We start from the raw sequence: 22,143 nt of genomic DNA on the forward strand, positions 1-22,143 counted from the left end.
GAGAGCCCGAGTAGGAAATGCGCGTATTTCTAGGCATGGACTCAAGTATTTCGTTAGCAACGGAAACCGGCAGTAGGGGGGACGGTTGTGACCGGGATTGGGAGTCAGATAAACTTGAGTTTCAACGTGAATTTCCCATTCATATGTTTTATGGCCCCGCAAGTTATTTCCCCAAGGTTCAATTGCCTCACACTGTCAAGTGGGGACAACGATGCTTCGGAGGATGGTGAGCACTCACCCGGAGCCACTCAGCCAAGGCTGGTTACCATCCAGGCACCGCTCAACTCTAGGGGGCGCCCCTCACACGATGCCGGAGGCTGGGGGCTCCCCGGAGCAGGGCAGACTCGGCGACCCAGCCAGGGGCCCAGTTCGGACGTGTAGCATCTCAGGCGCATTTTTAGAGACTCTTCGTGACAGAATGATGAGAACTCCCGAGGCCGGGAGGAGATCCAGGAATGGGGCCTGAGCGAGTCCCTCACTACCAAGTGTCGCAGCCCCTCGGTGCCACCACCCCGCTCCTGCCCACTTCCAGAGGCGCGCTTGGTGTGGAGGCCTCGGGACGAGGGGAGGAAACCGGATCCTCCAAGGCGAGGCCCTCCCCCTGACCTCCCCGGGCTCGAGTCCCCGGCCCACCGCGGTCCCAGAACCGCAGGCGAGGGACGCAGCCGGGTGACAGCGGGCGCGGAGCGAGGTCCCAGCCGGAAGGAGCCAGCTCCGCCCCCGCTCCCCTCCCCTCGAGCCCTCACCCCTCCCCTCTTCCCTCCCACTCCTCCGCTCCCCTCCCTCCCCCACCCTCCTCTGTTCTCACCCCACCCCTTTCCTCCCCTCCTCCACCCCTCCTTTCTCCCCCTCCCTCCTCCCCTCTTCCTCCCTCTCCGCCCCCCCCCCCGCCTCCTCCCCTCCCCTCTCTCCTCCTGTCTCCTCCCCTACTCTCTCTTTCCCCCTCCCCCTTGTCCCTCCTCCCCTCCCCTCCCCTCCCCTCTGTCGTCTTCCCCCCTCCTCCTCCCCCCTCCCTCCTCCCTCCTCCCTCCCGGCTCTGAAGAGCGCGCCGCGAAGGGGACTGGCCGGTTACTTCCTCCGGTGGCGGCACGGAGCGCAGTGCGTCCCCAGCCTCGAGCGCCCGGAGCCGCCCGCCCGCGTCCGGTCAGCGTCCCGGCCCCCGGCCCCGGTGCCCGCGGCTCGGACCCCCGCCCCGTCGCCCTCGCCCGCGTCCGACGCGCACCGCGGAGCCCGGCCCCGAGCCGCCGCCGGCCCTGCCCGAAGCGGCGCGGTAAGAGCGGGGTCCAGGACAGCGCCCTCCGGCGCGGCTTCTCTCCCGGGGCCCCGGACCGAGGTCCGGGTCCCCAGGCGCGGCCGGGCTCGCGGCGGGGCGGCGACTGCTCCCCGGCTTCAGGCTCGCTCCCGGGGCCGGGGCGGCTCGGGGAGGTGGGGGGGGGGCGGCGCGGGGAGGTCGGGGGGGGGGGGGCGCGCGGGGGCCCGGGCAGGGCGCGGGTGGGCCCGGCCGTGAGGCTCCGAGCCGTCCGCGAACTTGGGCCGCGTCCCCCGGCGGCCGAGCCGCCGGGCGGGGCGCGCCCGCTGGCTTCACTTGCTTTTGTTTTTAAAAGGAAACCCGGGTCTGGTGGGGGGGCTTCTGCCGGAGGGCGCCCCCGCGGGCCGATTTCGCGGAGGGTGAGGGGGGGAGTGGGACACAGCGGAGGGTGTCGGGGCGGCCCCGGCGCGCCCGGCTTTGCGGCTGACTTACCCGAGCGCACCGGGCCCGGTGGGATCGCGGGCGCCCGAAACACCTGGCGGCTGCACCCGCCTCCCCCCCGCCCCCCCCCCGCGCCCCCGAAAACGTGCCCAGCACCGGCTCACCTGCTCCGCCGCTCCGGGGCCCGATCGGGGGCGGTGGGCGAGGGAGGCGCCCGGGAGGGCGAGCCCCCCGCGGGCGCCCCGGGACTTCTGGATCTGGGCCCTCGGTGCCGGCAGGCGAGCGTGGGAGCCTGTCGGAAACGCGGGTGTGGGTGCGCAGGGCCGCCTTTATTTTCGCGTTCTTAAAGGATTTTGAATGAAAGGTTGCCGTTTGTGCGTGTGTGGGTTGTTTGCTTTGGTTTCGAGCCCAGGAGACTTTTAAGATGTTGGCCTGTATTCGGTTTCGGGGTAAGCTTAAACTGCTAGGTGACGTGCTAGTTATTCAGAAAGTAAAGAAGTGAGCAGTCCCCCCTTTGGAGATAGAGGTGATTTATTTTAATTCACCGGTAAGAGATTGTATTTGTCCTGGACAGTGGAAGCGCCCGTGCACCCTCGGCCTGTCCACACCACCTCCAATCAGGGAGATAAATCTCCAAGTTAAGGTTTATTAAAATTCTGAGTAATATCACAGTAGAGTTATAGTTAGCGCCATGGGCCCTGCAGGGAAATATTCACTCATTTCTGGGATTAGTCATTCCTCTCTCTCTCTAAATTGATAACTTTCAAAAGAAACGGCAAAACCAGCCTTCAAAAGTAGCCTATGGGTCTGTTTTGCCTTTTGTTTTTCAAATTTACCTCAATACCGACCTGTGCTCTGATCTTGTTCCGGTAAGGGTACTGTCCTTAGGCAAATTCTCTTTGTTTTAAAATTTTATTGTTCTCAGATCTTCCATTTCTGCCTTTTTTTTTTTTCCTTTTTTTGTTCAAAAGCAGCCATCAATAGGGAAACCTGAAAGGGACCTAAATTTGAAATTGATTCAGGTGAAGAAACTTGACCTTAATCAATGCCACCTTAACAAGCCTTGTGGGGGCGCCTGGGTGGCTCAGTCGGTTAAGCGTCCGACTTCAGCCAGGTCACGATCTCGCGGTCCGTGAGTTCGAGCCCCGCGTCAGGCTCTGGGCTGATGGCTCGGAGCCTGGATCCTGTTTCCGATTCTGTGTCTCCCTCTCTCTCTGCCCCTCCCCCGTTCATGCTCTGTCTCTCTCTGTCCCAAAAATAAAATAAAACGTTGAAAAAAAAAATAAATAAATTCCATTAGTTATGTGTCTGCCTGAAACCATTGGGGGGACACTTTGATTCTACGTGGTTCTTACAAAACAGTTGAAATGCCGGACAACAAAAGAATTCCATTCTGTAGCTAGTAATCAGAGCTTTTTCTGTGGGGATGGTAGGCTGCCTTTTCTCCTGGTATTTGTACCCAAAACCAGGCGAGCTTTTTCCATCGCCTTCCATACCAGTTCTCTGTCCGTCCCTGGAGGCTGGGGGGAAAAAAAAAAAAGTACAATAAAGTTAGCAAGTTGTCTGCAAACGAGACTTAGAAAAAGTGCTTGGCCCAGTGGGCTCGGGAGAGAGAATTGGTAAGAGTTAAGGCGTCTTTTCGTTTAGGTCTTCTGTTTGAGGTTGGTTGATTTAATCGACAGGTAACAGCATTTAGTTTATCCAGATAAATAACATAAAGCTGTGAGTGAAGGAGCATTTCCCGTGGTAAAGAGGAGTGAGCAGGGGCCTGGTCTAATAATATTTGTATGTTCTCTAGGCTCCACAGTGATGTGGTGGGAAAGGCCCAGGCCTCATCATTCGGGTTACCCACCCAAGGACTGATCTGGACTGTAGTCGTGCTGTAGCTGTGTGGTCCTGGGCAAGTCATTGGAGGTCTCTGGGCCTCGGTTGCCCTGTAAGATGCAACATCACTGTAAAATGTTACAACATCCGCCTCTCAGAAACGTAGGGAAGATTCAGTGAAGTGGGAATGTGTGGTCCCCCATCTTGGGCTTGGCTCTTGTGACTAGGATGGTGCCCGTGCGGGGATCATTAGTAGGGAATATTGATTCTTGAGCGCCCGAGCCACTAAGTGGAGATTCTGAGCCACAGTGGCCACGTTTGATCCCGGACAGTCCTTCCTCTGCTCCCTTCTCCCCCATAGGACTATTAATTTATTGTCTGTGTTTTCCAGCCTCCACTGGCCACCATGATAATGTTTTCCAGCCTCCACTGGCCACCATGATAATGTTTTCCAGCCTCCACTGGCCACCATGATACTTACTCGCACTCTGAGGGTTTTAACAGCCCTCTCCAGTGTCTCTTGCCTGCTCTGTGGCATAGACTTCTCCCACGCTACCTCTCTAGCCCAGGGTGTGTGTGTGTGTGTGTGTGTGTGTGTGTGTGTGTGTGTCCGCGTGCGTTCATGCACAGGTGCGTGTCTAGTAGCTGGGAGGTCTGGTTTAGCCATAATGTTGATCATAAGAGGAAACAAAGTACAAACTCAAAGTAGTCAGGGGAAATGTCCTACTCTCCACCTCCAATAAGCCCTATCAATTGCGCAACACTTTAATTACTCAGAGTTCCTGGTTGTAACAGGTGGGAGCACCCCTGGGGAGATCATGGGGGGAGGACGATTCGGGGTACCCTGTAAAGCTTCCTATAGACCTTCAGTTCCATAGCCTGTAAGCTGGGGGGCGGGGGCGGGGGTGAGTGAGGCTTGCCTGTTTCTATTATTGGTGCTAACCCAGCTTCTTTGAAAATGAGTTTTAGTCGCTGTGTGTGTTTATCTACCACTCTGGTGACATGATCTTGGTACCTTTCTCACCTATTAATATAGAACTTACTCCGCCAATTATATGTTAGGGCTCCAAATAAGTTTTCAGCCTACATCACTGTCCCCTTGCAGGCCACGTAAGCAACTATAAATTTTCTAACAGCCACATTAAATATAGGCAAGTAAATGAAGTTAATTTCTATGTTCCAAGTCACTGAATACCTTCAGAATATTATACAAACGTGCCGTCAGTCCACGGTCGTTACTGAGATACTTCGCTTTTTTCTACAGAACCTTTGAAATCTTGTGTGTTTGCCGTGCAGAGCTCAGCTCAGCCCATCCCAGCCCCAGGCCAAGCACTTGGCAGTCCACGCAGGGCTGGTGGCTATAGCACAGTGGTCAGCCCAGGTCCGCCTGGTAAAGCCCAGACTCTCATCAGAGCCAGTAAGACTGATGCAGCATACCCAGCATTACTCCCCCTGGAAGAAACACAGCTGAGCTACATACACAGCAGACACGTTTTGAGTGTGTATAGACAATACTGGAGGGATCCGGGGCTTTGGACTGAAGCAGTGGTTCTGGGAACCTTTTACGTCCTACGTGGGAATGTTCGCTCGTAGCTTAGGCAGGAGAAAGAGCCTCCTAGGCTCCTTCCAGCATGCTGGCCTGGGTCCACCAGGAGCCGCCTGGGTGTGGGAGCAGGGGGCTGGCCCTTAGCTCCCAGGTGGAGCTGACTGCCCCGGGGACATGACCGTGGAAAGCAGCTTACCCCCACCTGTCCTATAGTCCTTGCTCAGCTCCCTGAACCAGGCTCCCTTGGGAGGCCCTGACCAGCCAGCCAGAAAGTGCCTTCATCTCTGTGTCTGGAATCTAAGTGGATTTGGTGGAGAATCAGCATTATTATTTAATTGCTTAAATAGTGTACCCTTTGCGAGAAGGGCCTTTTAAGCAAGAACTGGCCTTCAGTTTTGAATGACCGGTTGTGCTGTAGACGTTGACAGACTCCACCAGAATTAGGGTTGACCTAGCCAGTAAAGACTTCTTAAAAATGTGATGTTTGTTGGGGCGCCTGGGTGGCGCAGTCGGTTAAGCGTCCGACTTCAGCCAGGTCACGATCTCGCGGTCCGTGAGTTCGAGTCCCGCGTCGGGCTCTGGGCTGATGGCTCAGAGCCTGGAGCCTGTTTCCGATTCTGTGTCTCCCTCTCTCTCTGCCCCTCCCCCGTTCGTGCTCTGTCTCTCTCTGTCCCAAAAATAAATAAACGTTGAAATGTCTAGTGTTTCATTTAAAAAAAAAAATGTGATGTTTGTTGCCCCTGACTTTATTTCTTTTCCTTTTTTTTTTTTTTTTAAGATGAATGATTTTGGAGTCAAGAACATGGACCAGGTAGCCCCTGTGTCTAACAGTTACAGAGGGACACTCAAGGTGAGTGAGCTAAGTCTTAATTTAAACGTTTTTTTTTTTAAATATATTGGAAAACTCAATCTCTAGGATCGTAAAACGATGCGCTGGGTCCCAGAAGACTGGCTTTAGCCCCGGCCTTTTAATATACAGGCTGTGTGACTCTGGATTGTTTGCTTAGTCTCTCTGGACCTCAGTTTTCTAGTCTATAAAATGGGTATCCTGATGCTTGTTTCTGCTTGTCTTCCACGCTAGGAAACCATTTAATTTGCAGATGGCGAGGCCTTTGTGGTTTATTTCTGAGACTCCTACCAGCTGAAAAATCCTGGGATTCTCAGTGGGACAGCGCTGGAGAAGCTGTCTCTACTGCGGTTCTGTTCATCTGTGCATTTCCTGGGGTCACGGGCTGGGTTGTTTAAGAACTGACCAGGGAAGGGGCGCCTGGGTGGCTCAGTCGGTTAAGCTGCCGACTTCGGCTCAGGTCGTGATCTCGCGGTCCGTGAGTTCGAGCCCCACGTCGGGCTCTGTGCTGACGGCTCAGAGCCTGGAGCCTGTTTCAAATTCTGTGTCTCCCTCTCTCTCTGACCTCTCTGTCTCAAAAATAAATAAACGTTAAAAAAAAAAAATTAAAAAAAAAAAAAAAAAAAAAAAGAACTGACCAGGGAAGATCAGAGAGGAGGAAGGCCCGCCTCCGCAGGGGGGTTCCTTCCTTCCGAAGGGTCTGTGCCCACCGGGCTGCTGGCAGCCTGCTGCCACACGGCCACAGAACGGCACGCCTCTCTGCGTAAACCAAAACACAGGTGAAAGACGGAGGAGGCTTTTCCGGTGTCTAAGAGCCAAATTCCATGCAGCTTCTACCTTCGTTCCTTTGGGGAACATTCTGAAGGAGCAGAAACTGGTAATTTCCCGTTTGCTTTCTTCAAACGTGACAGCGAGACCTGATTGTTTTTTTAGCCTCGCGCAGTAAACACCTGTAGAAGCAGGGATTTTTCGATTGGCCTCCACCAAGCTTAGCGTTTCGTACGGTGATGGAGCTTCGTCGTGTTGCATGATCGTTTGTGTATCCTTAGGAGGTGATTTAGTCCGGGAGAGTCCCCGACGGCCAAAAATGGGCCCAGGCTTTTCTTGCGTATTAGGAAGGTCAGGAAACTTCCAGCCAGTGAGTTTGCTCGTTTGATTTGGTCAGATGTTTTCCACGTGGCAGAGGCTGTATAAGAAATCGTGGTGTTAGGTTTGAAACCACACCCCTAGAGAGGAAAATTCTTCCAGACGCTAAAAGAACCTGATGATGCTCATGTGATCTCTGGGTTCGGAGAAGAAACGTCGTTGCTGACCTTGATGTGTTGGTACACTCAGTGGGAATTTGTATTGTCTTTTGGCTTCCTGACTTTAAAAAAAGAACTTCCAGCCAGGAAAGGAAAGGCATTTCTTGGTCACCTGGGGAAATGTTACTGGGAATTAAAAAAAAAAAAAAAAAAAAAATTAATTGGCTATTTCACTGAAATTGGTCCTGTGGTATAGTTTATAAATCCAGATGAGGATTTCGAACTTACTTGATTGTTTATTCCCTTAGGTTTCTGGCAGTCAGACATTAGAGTCTCGGGTTTTGGGGGGCTGGGCTCCCATAATGTTGGGACATCGCTGTGTTGAGTGTTTTAGGCTGCGGTCCAACTTCTGCCTGCCCTCTTACGTAATGCGTCATTCATTGTTCCGCATTTCTAGAAAGAAAGCACACAAACCGATTTTATTTGTAAATGTGTTGCACATTTTTTAAATTGATGACTCAACAGATGGTTCATTGTATTACACATAACACGGGATTTCCAGTGTATGTTGGAAAAACATAACCATCTTTTACATTGTTACTCAGCAAGTCAGGCAGTGATGAATCAAGACTTTATCTGTTACTTATAAACAAGTCTTCCATTAAAGGCTACTTTCATAACTGTTAGATGAAATTATCTTAGATCGACACAGTGTGGGGTTTATCTTTCTCTGTGTCGCCATTCTCTTTTTCCCCTAAGCTATAGATAGTTGAACTTGAAACCTTTTTCCTTTGGAAATCTTTCTCCTTAGTAGATGATGTGGGGTAGAGGTCTTTTCAACACCTTAACTTTTATAAAAGTAAACCCTAAGGTGTTTTTTTCATATCTATTACTATTTTCTGGACCATTGGAGTTGATGAGTGAAAAAAAAAAACAAACTAGTTTCAGTTAAAGTGTTTCATGGTTAAACATAAAGATAACTGCTTCCACAAATAAAGTAATTTATTTCACTGTTTGCTTCTCAGTTTTCATTCAGTCATTCGTCTTCCCTTTAACGGCGGTGGGCTAAAACTGCCCGACTGAGGGTAGTTGATGCTTTTGTGCCCAGTCTGACTGCATTTCCCTCTGATGTAGTGGAGGGACCAGGTGTTTGGACCAGGTGGGTCTCTTAGTCTGGTCCAGTCCTGTTCTTCCAAAGTTCCATTATTTTTAGGTTTGTTTACTTCGTTTCTTCGTTGAAGTTAATTATTAAGCCATTAAAAATAAATTCCTGGGTTATCCTGACTCTGCGAGGTCAGTGAAATGATCCCGAGTAAAATGGAACCCTCCCCATCACTTTGACTGTCTCGTAAGTCTGGTCTGAGAGCGCTCAGTGGTCTGGTCCATTGGTGGCTTCATAATTGCCAGTTTCGTCAGGCTGTGTCGGGACGATTACCCACGGACCACTTTTAAAACAGGTAATTAAATGGGTTGAAATATTAATTTCCGTTTTCTTTTCCATCTGTTTCCCAGCGCCAGCCAGCTTTGGACACCTTCGATGGGTCCCTGTTTGCTGTTTTCCCCTCCCTAAATGAAGAGCAGACACTCCAGGAAGTGCCCACAGGCTTGGATTCAATTTCTCATGGTAATTTGCTACTCAGACTTGACAAAGTGTGCCTGGTTTCCTCCCCTAGTTCGGTTACTAAAGAGGCGACCATTTGCAAGCGGCCACGGTTGGTGTCTTCAGTCTTTGGCATGCAAAGTCGGTGACTCTGGACCTGGGAGAAGACAGTTTTCTCGCTCTGAACATGCTGGCTCTGGTGTCTTCCACTGCCAGGTGCCCCCCAGCCAGAGCAAATGCCCTGCTGGGACCAACCTGTAGGGGAGCCCCTGAGATTTCCACTGGGATGTTTGCAACACTGTAGCCAGCCTGGGTCCGGTCTCCCAGGCGCACCTGCAAAGCCGATGATTAAAATGCACCCCAGCTTCTCTGTCTGGGGTCTCCTCATTAGTTAGATCATCCACCCCACCCCGGAGTCTTGGGGCAACAAATGACAATTGCTAATATCCGCCCGCCCGTATGTATTTATTTCTGTAGTTCTTAATGTCATGGCTTATTGTTTTTAAAGGGACAGCAGTCAGATAATGCCTGTACAATTACTGGGATAGGGTTATTCGTTGGAAACATTCCAGAGATTACTTTGTCATACGAAGTAGGTGCTGGAAAATACAGCCCAGAAAACTAATTAAAACACAGATGCCTGCCTAAGTATACCGTCATGCGGTCGTTTATCATTCATGAAATTGCCGAGGGAACCTGGAGAAGATTGGTTTTCAATAAAAATTGCAGGTGCGCTGACGTGACGGGGGCTAAATGCTGTGTGTTCGCATTTAGCGAACAGGCCCTTTGCCTGCTGCTTATTTGAATGGAGGTAACTTCAGAGTGTACATTTACAGGGGCACCTGGGTGGCCCAGTCGGTTAAGCGTCCCACTTCGGCTCAGGTCATGATCTCACAGCTCGTGAGTTCGAGCCCCACGTCGGGCTCTGTCTCTGTCTCCTTCAAAAATGAATAAACTTTTAAAAAAAAATTCTTTTAAATGGCAAATTATACATTTACCGTCCCTTAAAACCTTTGACCGAAACCACCTACTGTCTTTCATTGTTTAAACATTTTAAAAGAGATTTAGATAGGAATTTCACCTAAGGATAATGGCAAAAATAATTTGCAAAATAAAATAAAACTTGCATTTTATTTTCATAAGTGTAGCTGTGAGATGTATGATATTTTCTGAATGTCTACCCCTCCCTGTCCAAATTTTTGATAATATTTATACTCTCTTAAGGAATTACGTCAAGGTTTGAGATCAAAATTGTTCTTTCCTGAAAACTTAACAAGATTTCTCCCCTGAATTCAGTATCTGGTCCTGCTAGCTTCCAGCCCTCATGTCCCCATGGGGTTTCTTTCTAGATGCATCCAGCTGTGAGTTACCTCTGTTAACGCCGTGCAGCAAGGCCGTGATGAGTCAAGCCTTAAAAGCTACCTTCAGCGGCTTCAAGAAGGAGCAGCACCGTCTTGGCATCCCAAAGAGTAAGGGCCACTTTTTCCAGTAGTTTCTCTGAGTCTGGGTTGTACTGGAAGAACGAATCTGACCGTCGTTGCTTGGGATTGCTTGGGATGACGGCCGGTTCTTCCCCAAGCAGCTTGCAGGCTGGCGGGGGTGTGCATAACCCGAGCCAGCGATGGTTTCAAACCCCTCAACCGGCCGACCAGTCAGTCCGGCACCGTTGTTACTGTCTTAGAGTTTACTGGGTGTCTTTCCCCTCTGGCCGGTCTCTGGTACACATCTGGACTTTGCGGGCAGATCAGGAACGACGCTGCTCTCACTGCCTCCCTCCCGTTTTCTCCCTGTGTGTGTCTGTCTGTCCTTCCCTCCCCCGGACAGACCCCTGGCTGTGGACCGAGCAGCAAGTATGCCAATGGCTCCTCTGGGCCACCAGCGAGTTCAGCCTGGTCAACGTCAATCTCCAGAGGTTCGGCATGAATGGCCACGTGCTATGCAACCTGGGCAAGGAGCGTTTTCTGGAGCTGGCACCTGACTTTGTGGGCGACATCCTCTGGGAGCATCTGGAGCAGATGATCAAAGGTACCCGCTGGGGGGCCTGGCTCCTGCTCGCCGAGGAGAGCCGTGGAAGGGGGAGCGGTGCTCTGTAATCGTATGGTTGGGGTTCCGAATTACGTAAAGTGCCTGAAAATGCCACCGGAGTGAGTCAGATGTGTGGCCGTGATTAGAGGGTTTTTAATCCACTGAAGTGTGTGTGTGTGTGTGTGTGTGTGTGTGTGGAATGGAGCATAGCCACGAGGCAGTGACCTGAGTCACTAACTCGTTGACCGTGGTCAGATGGCATGTGTCAGAGGAGTGCGTGTTGGCTCAGATATGGAGGCCAGCAGAATTCCCAGGTGCTGGGGCGCATCTTAGAGAACCCGAAGGAGCAAGTTGCCCTGAGTGAAAGGGAGCTTTTATTCAGACACACTCCGTGCATTTTACAGTAAGTTTTCCTAAGACCCAATGGAATGCAACAACGAGAATTTCCTCTGGTTTTATCTATTTAAACAAATGCAGAAGTGATTGATGTATGTTTACACGCTGACATGTTCTGCAGAAACTGGCCATTGGATAAAAAGAACTCTCATCAGATAGAGTCTTTAATTTTTTTTTAATGTTTATTTTTGAGAGAGAGAGAGGCAGAGCGTGAGCAAGGGAGGGGCAGAGAGGCAGGGACACACAGAATCCGAAGCAGGCTCCGGGCTCCGAGCTGTCAGCACAGACCTCGACGTGGGGCTCGAACTTGTGAACTGTGAGATCATGACCCAAATCGAAGTCGGATGCTTAACCGGCTGAGCCACCCAGACGCCCCCAGAAAGTCTTGATTTAGACCTTATAAGAGTGTTGGCAGCAATGTTAACAACACATCTAGTTAAAAAGAAAAAAAAAAATTATAGGAAAGGATCAAGTTATAAATATAAGAAAATCAGTTCATTGGTAGAGTTCAGAGAAATAGTCCTCATTCACTTGATTTTAAACACTGTGTTTCAACACCTTTTACAGACCCAGGATCTTTGAAAGACCTTAGGTTTCAGCCACCATTTCTTTTAGGCTGTGGCTTCTGGGGGCCAAGGAAGCTTATTTGTGAAGACCCCCACATCCTTCCTGAACTTGGACAAGTCTGATTTGACGAGTTTCTGGTGAATCTGCTCACTGGCGGGTTGGGCCTGTCTGACCATCACTCAGGGTGTGAGTCTGTGTGGGCCTGGATTTGTGGGTGTGTGTGGTTCAGTGTGTTTGTAGGGAGTAAGCACACACAGGGAATGCTAATAACCTTTTCCTTTTCAAAGTTCCCAGCCCCTGGGACAGATGGAACTTCATAAATATCTAACTACCTCTTGACGGCAGGGGTGAATTAAATTCACGGTCTAGATATTTGAAATGATGCAGTAGAACATTTAGCTTGGCCAGTGACAGCGTTCATGGCGGAAAACTCACTCTAGTTATTAGAAAATGTGTTGCTGTCTCCGGTTTTTTAAAAAGACCAAATGACGCTGATTACCGTCTGATTAAATGTGGAGCACAGGGGAGCCTGGGTGGCTCAGTCGGCTGAGCGTCCGACTTCGGCTCAGGTCATGATCTCGCGGTTTATGAGTTCAAGTCCCGCATTGGGCTGTCTGCTGTCAGCACAGAGCCCCCGTCAGATCCTGTTCCCCTCTCTCTCTGCCCCTCCCCCGCTCACACTCTCTGTCTCTCTCAAAAATAAATTTAAAAAAATCTTTAAAAAAATTTTAAAAAACGTGAAGCGTAAACGCATTTCGATATTCTAAAATAACCGTACGATAGTAATTTGGGAATAAATGTTTTTAACCTTGATTTGCAGTCCTATGCCTCCTGTATCTGTTTTTCAGAAAACCAAGAAAAGACAGACGATCAGTATGAAGAAAATTCACACCTCAACTCCGTTCCTCATTGGATTAATAGCAATTCACTAGGTCAGTCCAATCGATTCTTGCCCTGAAGACCTTGGTTTCAAGCTTTTCTATTAAATTTGGACTCTCCACCCCCACAAAAAAAATAAAAATAAAAATAAATTCGGACTCCCTGGCGCACAGTCTTGGCCTGCACTGTCCCCATGTGGTGACGACACGTGGCTCTTGATGCGTGGCTGGTCCACGTTGAGACGTGTGGTAAATAATACACATCTGCAACGATAATTGGTACTGTTGAGTCAGATAAAAGGTTAAAATTAATTTCACCTGTTTATTTTCAGTTTGCTGTTGCAGCTACTGGAAAATCTAACGTTGCCTGAGTGCCTGGCATGATCTTTGCCTGGCCAGTGCCGTCTAAGGCAGTGCGTAGAGCCCAGGGGCAGAGCGAAGGGGGCTGACTGCTGTAGTCAGAGCTGGTGATATCAGTAAGAGGTGACAGGCACGGGAAGCATGTAGAAAGCAATTCTAAATTTGCTCTGAACTTTGGAGTTCAAAAAAGTGTCCTGGAATTCGGGTCTTCCCTTCTGGTCACTGACACTGATGAGTGTGGATTACAGGTGGTCCCCCCCCCCCAGCCAGCAGAGGGAGGGGATGTTCCCTTGCAAGGCACACGCTGGGTGGCAAATCACTTACTCCCTCCGAGCCTTAGAAACTGAAAGAGCCAGTGACCTCTGCCATCCCGAGGCAGGATGAAAGCATTTGATAAACCAGAGCCGTAGAAATGCTAACATCGAGGCACCGCATCTCGGTCCGGGGAATTTTGGAAAAGGGCTCCCTGGCTTCAGAAGAGCTGTTGCCGAAGCCCACGTCCCCCCCCGCCCCCCCCCCCACGGTTTCGTGGAGGGTTAGAGCACGCAGAACGGGTTGTGTTTGGTTCGGTTCGAGGGCACAGAGGGTCTCTGATGACTACGTCGCTCCTGCCTAACAACTCTGCCGTCCGATCGTTGTGTCCCAGGCTTTGGCGTGGAGCAGGCAGCGTATGGCGTGCAGACACAGAATTACCCCAAAGGCGGCCTCCTGGACATGTGTGCATCATCCTCAGCACCCAGCGCACTCAGTTCCGAGCAGGACTTTCAGATGCTCCCCAAGTCTCGACTCAACACCGTCAGCGTCAGTTACTGCCCCGTCAGTCAGGACTTCCCAGGCGGCAGCTTGAACCTTCTCGCTGGAGGTTCTGGTAAGTCGGGGCTCCAGGCTTGATTCAGACAGTCGCACAGTGAGGGGAGCTTCTCACACAGCTCAGCCTGGATTCAGCCTTTGGAGGAGGGCACGGGTCCCCTCTGTGTCCCAAGTGCTGTGGGGCACTGTTGCAGGGGACAGATGGTCTCCGCAAACATCGACTCCCGCTATGTTTCACGCTCTGAGCCGGGCACCGCGGGTATTGAGCAAACAAGGCATGGTCTCTGCTCTCGCAGCTGGATTCCTCCACTCAGTGGGCTATTTTGGGAGAAAACGTAGGAATGTGACATTCCTGCATGTGGGAGAAAACGTAGGAATATGACAGATTTCTTTTTATGGAGGTGCACACGTACAACGCACACATCTCGGCTTGTACTGCCGGCTGACTGTTTACATATATGCCCCTGAGTAAGTAACAGCCACCCAGATGGAGATAGAGAAGCTTCCAGCCTCCCAGAAGACCCTGTCACGTGCCTTCCATCGGTAGCGTCCACACAGCAAGAGGAAACCATTGTCTTGACTGCTGTCATCATAGATTAGATTTTCCTGCCCATGAACTTGATATAAATGGAATCCTAGCGCTCTGTTTTCTTGTGCCTTTTGTTCCTCATCGTGTCTGAGACCCATGCATGTGGTTGGATGTGGCAGACAATTGTCCTTTACTTTCTTTTTTGTTTTAAGTGTGAGTGGGGGAGGGGCAGAGAGAGAGGGAGACCCAGAATCCGAAGCGGGCTCCAGGCTCCGAGCCGTCAGCACAGAGCCCGACGTGGGGCTCAAACCCACGAACTGGGAGATCATGACCTGAGCCGAAGTCGGGGGCTTAACAGGCGCCCCCGGTTGTCCTTTTCATTGCTGTGTAATACTCCATCCTGCAGAGCTGCGCTTGGTTCAGCCATGCTGCTGCTGGGTGCTGAGGTTGTATGGCACATTAGTCATCAGGACCGAGTGCCTCGTGGAGGAGCTTTGTGAGCAGTCCCCAGGGGGGTTGGTGTCCATGCTGCTGCAAAGCCCCAGACCAGCCTGAGGTCCCTCGCGGCTCGGTAACACCGGACGGTCCCCTGCCCCGAGGAATCAGCGTCCGTGCCCGGTTGTCTTTGCCAGGAAAGCCCCGGGACCGTGACTCCCCCGAGAACGGCACGGACAGCTTCGAGAGCTCGGACTCGCTGCTGCAGTCCTGGAACAGCCAGTCGTCGCTGCTGGACGTGCAGCGAGTGCCTTCCTTCGAGAGCTTCGAGGATGACTGCAGCCAGTCCCTGTGCCTCAACAAGCCGACCATGTCCTTCAAGGACTACATCCAGGAGCGGAGCGACCCGGTGGAGCAGGGCAAACCAGTCATACCTGCGGCGGTGCTGGCCGGCTTCACAGGTGAGCGCATCGCCCGGGTCTCCCCGTCACCTCCCCGGGCCCCGCCCAGCCGCAGCGCCGCATTATTTATCCAGGGTGTTTCTGGTTGGAGCACATTGTATTCACACCCCGCGTTGCCTGCGTGGCCGTCATCCCGAATCGGGCGAATCGGGCAGGCCGCATCCCTGATTTCTAAAACGGCCAACGTTGCAGGGATTTTCGCACACCCAGCTCGGTGGCGGGGATGCGCTTCCAGGGGCGGCTCCGTCCCCTGGGGTGTGCAGGGCCGGCCTGCAGGGGAGACGGCTGGGGCGCACGCACGGGGCCTGCGGAGGCCTTAGCTCTGACTCACCCCCTCCAGGAATTCCAAAGAACGTCAGCCAGCCCAGGGAGGGACAGGAGCCCGCCTGCAATAACACGGGGGCTGTTTACCTTTTCGTGTTTCTAAAATCCATCTTATTTTTAAGATTTGGGCGAGAGCTATTTTAGGCAACGGATAAATATTAAGGCTGTTTCTGGAAGCAGATATTTCCAGTGCTTGAGCAAAATTACCAAGATTTTTTTTTTCATTGCTTCATAGGTCCTTAAATGTGTGTGGGTGTTTTTGTTTTTTTTTTTTCATATTTTGACCATATGGAGCCACTGGATTAAAAAAAATACCTATGGAAAAACAACTCACAGGTTAAAGTAAGAATACAGAGGGATCCTTTTTTTTTTTTTTCTTTCTGTCGTCCCAAACGTCCACAGAAATGGGCTTGATGAGAAAATAAACAGCCATGGTGGTCTTCATTTAAAAAAAATTTTTTTTCAACGTTTATTTATTTGTGGGACAGAGAGAGACAGAGCATGAATGGGGGAGGGGCAGAGAGAGAGGGAGACACAGAATCGGAAACAGGCTCCAGGCTCTGAGCCATCAGCCCAGAGCCTGACGCGGGGCTCGAACCCATGGACCGCGAGATCGTGACCTGGCTAAAGTCGGACACTTAACTGACTGCGCCACCCAGGCGCCCCATCTTCATTTTAAGATTCGTTACCATTTGCCTACTGTCAGCTCTTTGTGGCTAACTAGGCACGAATAGGGTTGGCGATCCTTGGGACAGCCCAGCGCAGGTGAGGGCAGTAACCTGCTTTACAGTTGGGGCGGTTGGCTCAGAAGTAGACAGCTTTCCGGGCACATAGGTAACCTGGTTGTGTCTGCTTCCAGAACTCCTGCCCTTCGTGTTTTCTAGCCTTATTGATGATGGCCATGGGGTCTTGAGGAACAACTCTTTTGATGGGTGTGTGATTCAGGGCAAGATACCTGGCATCTGAGCGCACCTCCTCTTTAAAACAATGTTACAGGGGTGCCTGGGCGGCTCAGTCGGTTAAGCCTCTGACTTTGGCTCAGGTCATGATCTCACAGTTCGTGGGTTTGAGCCCCGCGTCGATCTCGGTGCTGACAGCTCGGAGCCTGGAGCCTGCTTCGGATTCTGTGTCTCCCTCCCTCTCTGCCCCTCTCCCGCTCATGCTTTTGCTCTCCCTCTCAAAAATAAATTAAAAAAAAAAAAAAACCACATTAAAAATAAATAAATAAAAGAGTGTTACAGGGTGCCTGGGTGGCTCAGTCGGTTAAGCATCCACCTCTCGGTTTCGGCTCAGGGCATGATCTCACGGTTCGTGAGTTCGAGCCCCATGTCAGGCTCTGTGCTGACAGTGCGGAACCTGCAGATTCTCTTTCTCCTTCCCCACTCACTCTGTCTGTCTCTCTCTCAAAATAAGTAAACTTTAAAAAAATAAATAAAATACAGTGATAACCCTCTTCACAAGGTGGGGGTTCTAAATATTACCCAGGAGAGGTATATGAAAAGCAAAGCATCCCTCACCAGCGGTGGTGAAGCAATGGATACAACCCCAGATGCCCAACTCACTGTTGAGTAAACTGAGTCCTGGATTAAGCAATTTACCCACCCTCATTCAAGTCAGGAAGGTGCAGCATAGGATTCCTTGAATGGCGTGCCTCATTCTGTGGGGAAACGCCCCTTCAGCCACCCCCGCCCCTATCCTGCTGGGTGGCTCTAGAAATAAACCCTGAAACGTATTACATAAGGAACAATTAAACAGGATGAGGAATCTTTTTAAAAAGATTTTAAGGCATCTCTGCATCCACCGTGGGGCTCGAACTCACAACCCCGAGGTCAAGAGTCGCACGCTCCCCCGACCGAGCCAGCCGGGCGCCCTCGAGCTGAGGAATTTTCATGTCTAGAGTCGGTGGCCCTGAGTTTTTTTCCAGAAGACCAAACTCAGCGATCCTTAAGGGCCCAGTGACCCCTTGTTTCTGGAGTGGGAGGCGGGGAGGAAGACGCCCTATTCGGTCTCTAGCCTGGTGCCATTGAAGTGTCACCACCCTTGAACCGGGTCATCATGTTGGCCCCCTGTCCGGAGGTGGGTCTCACATGGCTTGGGCAGCTGAGGTCACTAGGAGGACGAAAGCCTTGCCGAACTGTAAATCTGTAAAAACGTGTAACCTGCCCCTTCCCCCCCCCCCCCCCCCCCCCCAGGAAGCGGACCTATTCAGCTGTGGCAGTTCCTCCTGGAATTACTCTCGGACAAGTCCTGCCAGCCGTTCATCAGCTGGACCGGGGACGGATGGGAGTTCAAGCTCGCTGACCCTGATGAGGTACGGCCAGGGCTCGGGAAGTCCATCTCTGGGCTCAGAACCCTGATTTCCTCACCTTAGGCCCAGCTGGGCACACGGCAGGGTCCACGGCTACTAACGAGAGCGGCTCTAGTGTCCCGTGGGCGTGCATGTGGGCACCGGGCAGGCTTCTCCGTCTTGCTCTCTCCTCTGATATAGAGGCACAAGCGGTAAACTGAGGGTCTCTCCCGACCACTCGCAAATGCCGTGGGGAGTTTGCCTTTTCCCCCCCGCAGCCCCGTGCTGGTCCTCGGGGCTTCCCCTCTGCAGGAGGAGGCCGGGGGCAGATCCGAGACCCTCCCCTGCGGGCCTTAGAGAGGCCTGTGATCTCTGGCAGCAGGAAGGTGCAAAGAAGCGCTGAGGAATGCATACCGTCCCGTGGCTCGGAACCACACCCGGCAGCTGTTGGCTGGGGTGCCTAGAATAGGAGCCCAGGGGGGTGGGGGGGACACAGCGTTTCCCTTGCGTCGGGGCCACCTGACCGTGAACCATTGCTTCAGGCCGCAGGAGGCGGCGCGGCGGGTGGGGGCCCCTCCCTCTGTCCTCAGAGACACAGTGCCCCGGCAGGTGCCCTGAAACAGAGCACACACCCCCAGGGCTCGTGAGGGCCGGCCCGGTTCTCTCTGGGTAAGCGGGCACGACCACCCTCATCGGGGGAGAAGGTCCCCCCGCTTTTTCTTTACCTGCCCAGTTGAAGTCTCTCCCTCCGTGTCCGCCGCAGGTGGCCCGCCGGTGGGGGAAGAGGAAAAACAAGCCCAAGATGAACTACGAGAAGCTGAGCCGCGGTTTGCGCTACTACTACGACAAGAACATCATCCACAAGACGTCGGGCAAGCGCTACGTGTACCGCTTCGTGTGCGACCTGCAGCACCTGCTGGGGTTCACCCCCGAGGAACTGCACGCCATCCTGGGCGTCCAGCCCGACACGGAGGACTGAGGCCCGCGGGGCCCCGACCGGAGCCGGCCCCGCCCGCGTGGGCCCCCCCACCCCCCACCCCGAGGACCCTGACAGGTGGCGTTGATCGCGTCCCGGAGAGTCGCCGCGGAGCAGTGGCCTTGTTCCCTCCGAAACCGCGGGTTTTCCGCCACCAGGAAGCACGGTTTCTCGCTCGGAGAGCCTGCCGACTTGGAACACGCTGCTGATGACGCTCTTAACATTAGAACGGCCGAGAAAGAAGCACTGGGAAGCCGCCCTGGCCGCCCCCAATCCCCGAGCAGGCTGTGTGACCGGAACGTCCGGGCTCTCGGAGAGTCTCAAAGGAGCGAGCCTGTCTGGGGCACGCGCATTTTGGGTTTTTTTTTTTGTTTTTGTTTGTTTGTTTCTCGTAAGTTTCTTTCCGCCTCTGGCAGCCGGGAATCACAAAGGCAGGGGTGTTCTGTTCGGTTCAGAGAGGCGGAGGGGCGGTGCAGGGAGACTGTGGTGCCGTTTCAGGAGTCAGGTTTGTATATATGACTGTAATCTCCTCGTTGCTGTCTGAATCCTCTAATGGTCCTATTTAACAAAAACTGTACATTGTAATTTAAAATAATTCCGTCAGCGTACGTGGAGCGGGAACGCAGAGCCCGTGCGGCATTCTGCAAACGTCGTGTCTGCCCGGCCAGACGCAGAAGTTGTAAAGCCGTGTTATTTACATTCAATATGCCTACAGGTGTAAGTTCTGAGAGGGTCAGTCCCTTGTTTTTGTTTTGTTTTGCCCGGATTATCATCCGGCAAGGACTTTGTACATTTGGGAATTTTTATAAAAACACTTAATGTTATTATCTGGAGGCACACGTAGCCTCCGCTTTCTCCTTAATTGTAACGTAAAAGCTATAGAGCAGTATTTTTCTTGACGAATGGCATATGTTTTCCATTTCTGTGCATGCCTTTAAACCAGTTGATACGCAAACCTTCTTTTATTTTTTAGTTCGACCGGGTTTCCCCGACGACTAACGTCCCCTGACCAGCCATTCCCTTCCCATGGTCCACCTCCGCGCCCCAAATTATTCTGTATGATTAAAATAAGAATGCTATTTTTGGAAATATGTGGCTCCTTTTCAGAGATCAGGAAGGATTTATGTAGCAGCTATTTTTACTGCAGAAGTAATTCACTGGAAAAAATGCAATTTGTAAGAAAGCTTTATTTTTATCTGCACTCCATGTAAAGTTAAACGTATTGTACAGAGCTGAAGGTTGGGGCCAGTGGGGGGAGGGGAGGGGGACCTTCACGAAGTCTGTTGGTCATGAACGAAACTCGAATTTTTTCCCTGGCCTGGCTCACCTGTCGGGTCACCGTGGGCTGTCTGGACACGCACGATGCTGTTCCTTTCTGCTCAGTGCCCGCAGCGGCACGGGTCTTTGTTCCTATTTTCACGGAAGCTGAATGCCCAGAGGCAAAGAGAGGGCACAGAAAACGGGAGAGAGAATCCTTTGGAGGGGTCGACTTGCAGAAATGTTTTGCGCCCGACGGGAGACTCCCGTGGTTGTTTCGAAGGAGCGCCTGGGTCCGCGTGCAGTCAGGACGCTTGTAAACGATCGAGTCGACCTGGTTTCGGAGTCTCACCTACTTCACTCGCAATGTGAGAGGCCACTCAGAGGAGTGGCTCACGTCCCCGGAGAGGAGTCCATCTATGTATTGAGACCACAAAACTGGGTGCGGGGGTCAGCTGGGAACAGCAACACCAGAGATGGGGACTCTGTCTCAGTACCTACCCGAGACCGTTTCCAGTGTCGTTAAGCACAGGATGTTTTTCTCAAGCGGGACATGTTTATCACTCAGACATCTGTTTATAACATCAACAGACATGTGACCGGGAATGTCTTTCTGCCAAAGGGGATCTTAGCCCTTGGCTCATTTTAAATGGGGTTGAACCACATGAAATTGCCAATATTGGACTTTTTTAGAAACTTACAAAGTTGGCAGTGTCATGTGGTTCAACCTAAGTTACAGAAACCAAAGTCCATCATAAACCTTTGGTGTGGTCATGCACAGAACTGAAGTATAAAGATTTTGTAATCTGGCCTTTTCTCTTGCAAATAATAAAGTATTTTGTTTATATATACGCCTCCTGGTAAGGGTCCTCATTCTTCCCACCCCGACAGGGGATGAAGGGAGGTGGTATGATTTTGAGCTCTGATCCATTGTCCTCTCAGCAGCTTTCTGTCTATTGAGAGTCACAAGTCCATTTAACCGATTTTACACACAGGTCACCTAGTAAATCGTGACCAAATCGCAGCCACCTGTGAGCTCTTCCTGACGGAATCCTGAGAAAGTGTTTGCTTACAGAAAAAAAAAAAAAATTCTTTTAAGAAGGGGTTAGAATGGAAAGACACAGGTGTCTTGTCTTTGCCAAGGGGTTGGCAGAGGGAACACAGGGGATGGTAGGATGTTGATGTGAGGAACATAAGAACTTCAGTCTCAAAAACTTTCTCCAGGGTGCCTGACAATGCTGAGCTGACTGAGGTCGGGGTGATGATCCTGGGACACCTGTTCTCAAACACACTTCAGAATTAGGATAGGGCACCTGGGTGGCTCAGTCTAAGTATCTCACTCTTGATTGTGGCTCAGGTCATGATCTCATGGGTTTGTGAGATCGAACCCAGCGTGCTGACAGCACGGAGCCTACTTGGTATTCTCTCTCTCTCTCTCTCTCTCTCTCTCTCTCAATAAGCTAAAAACATAAGTTAGGATGCCAACAAAGAGGTGGGTTATAATCAGTGATGTGCTGGATCCCTCTCACCACAGGCTAGAGGGAGAGCAGGTCCCTTCCCAACTTCGCATCAATGACATATTGGCACCTTGAAAGTGGTCGTGATGAGAGCATTTATACCATGGAAATCAGCGGACACTATAAATCAGGGCTCCCTTCAAGGACCCTCAGGGAGCTGGTTGTTAAACATTTACCAAAACACCACTGGCATCGGTGTTCACCATATTAGTAATTAGAACAAATTTTGCAATGCAATTCCTTTTTAAAATAACATTGTTATGAAAAATAACTTTTCCAAAAAAACAAAGGGAGCATTGTTTTGCATGTTTCCAAATTTCTCTGATGTCTGGTTGAAAAGAGAGCTGGGTTCTTATATTTTCTTCTGCATTTTGTCTCTTGCAATATATTTTGGAGGAAATCAGGTCTCACACAGATACGTAATTGGAACAGAGGAGTATTTGGGAGATGTTTAGGATAATTGTGTGTATTTTATACTAAACCTAACCTGGCAAATGAAAGTTATTTAAAGGTTCACTGCAGTTGGAATATGAAACCATACCAATAAACTTTCCTGTGATTACAGTAAAT

At 51.3% G+C, this 22,143-nt stretch overlaps 1 protein-coding gene across 1 annotated transcript; it reads left to right on the top strand.

The window, feature by feature from the left end:
- Positions 1 to 1,026: 1,026 nt before the first annotated feature.
- ETS2 (ETS proto-oncogene 2, transcription factor) lies at positions 1,027 to 20,907 on the top strand. The gene is made up of 10 exons (XM_047875506.1): positions 1,027 to 1,270; positions 5,839 to 5,910; positions 8,664 to 8,775; positions 10,101 to 10,220; positions 10,576 to 10,776; positions 12,588 to 12,671; positions 13,624 to 13,845; positions 14,949 to 15,212; positions 17,729 to 17,847; positions 18,587 to 20,907. The coding sequence occupies exons 2-10, from the start codon at positions 5,839 to 5,841 to the stop codon at positions 18,800 to 18,802; spliced, it is 1,410 nt and encodes a 469-aa protein (XP_047731462.1). The 5' UTR covers positions 1,027 to 1,270; the 3' UTR covers positions 18,803 to 20,907.
- The last annotated feature ends 1,236 nt before the right edge of the window (positions 20,908 to 22,143 follow it).

The sequence above is a fragment of the Prionailurus viverrinus genome, chromosome C2, assembly GCF_022837055.1.
Source record: "Prionailurus viverrinus isolate Anna chromosome C2, UM_Priviv_1.0, whole genome shotgun sequence".
Lineage (NCBI taxonomy): Eukaryota > Metazoa > Chordata > Mammalia > Carnivora > Felidae > Prionailurus > Prionailurus viverrinus.

Excerpts from the sequence above, each read along its gene's own strand:
- ETS2 (XM_047875506.1), top strand. The coding sequence starts at position 5,839 with ATGAATGATTTTGGAGTCAAGAACATGGACCAGGTAGCCCCTGTGTCT. Across the intron at positions 10,221-10,575 it reads CCGTCTTGGCATCCCAAAGA|ACCCCTGGCTGTGGACCGAG; the intron begins GTAAGGGCCACT and ends TCCCCCGGACAG. Across the intron at positions 10,777-12,587 it reads TCTGGAGCAGATGATCAAAG|AAAACCAAGAAAAGACAGAC; the intron begins GTACCCGCTGGG and ends TCTGTTTTTCAG.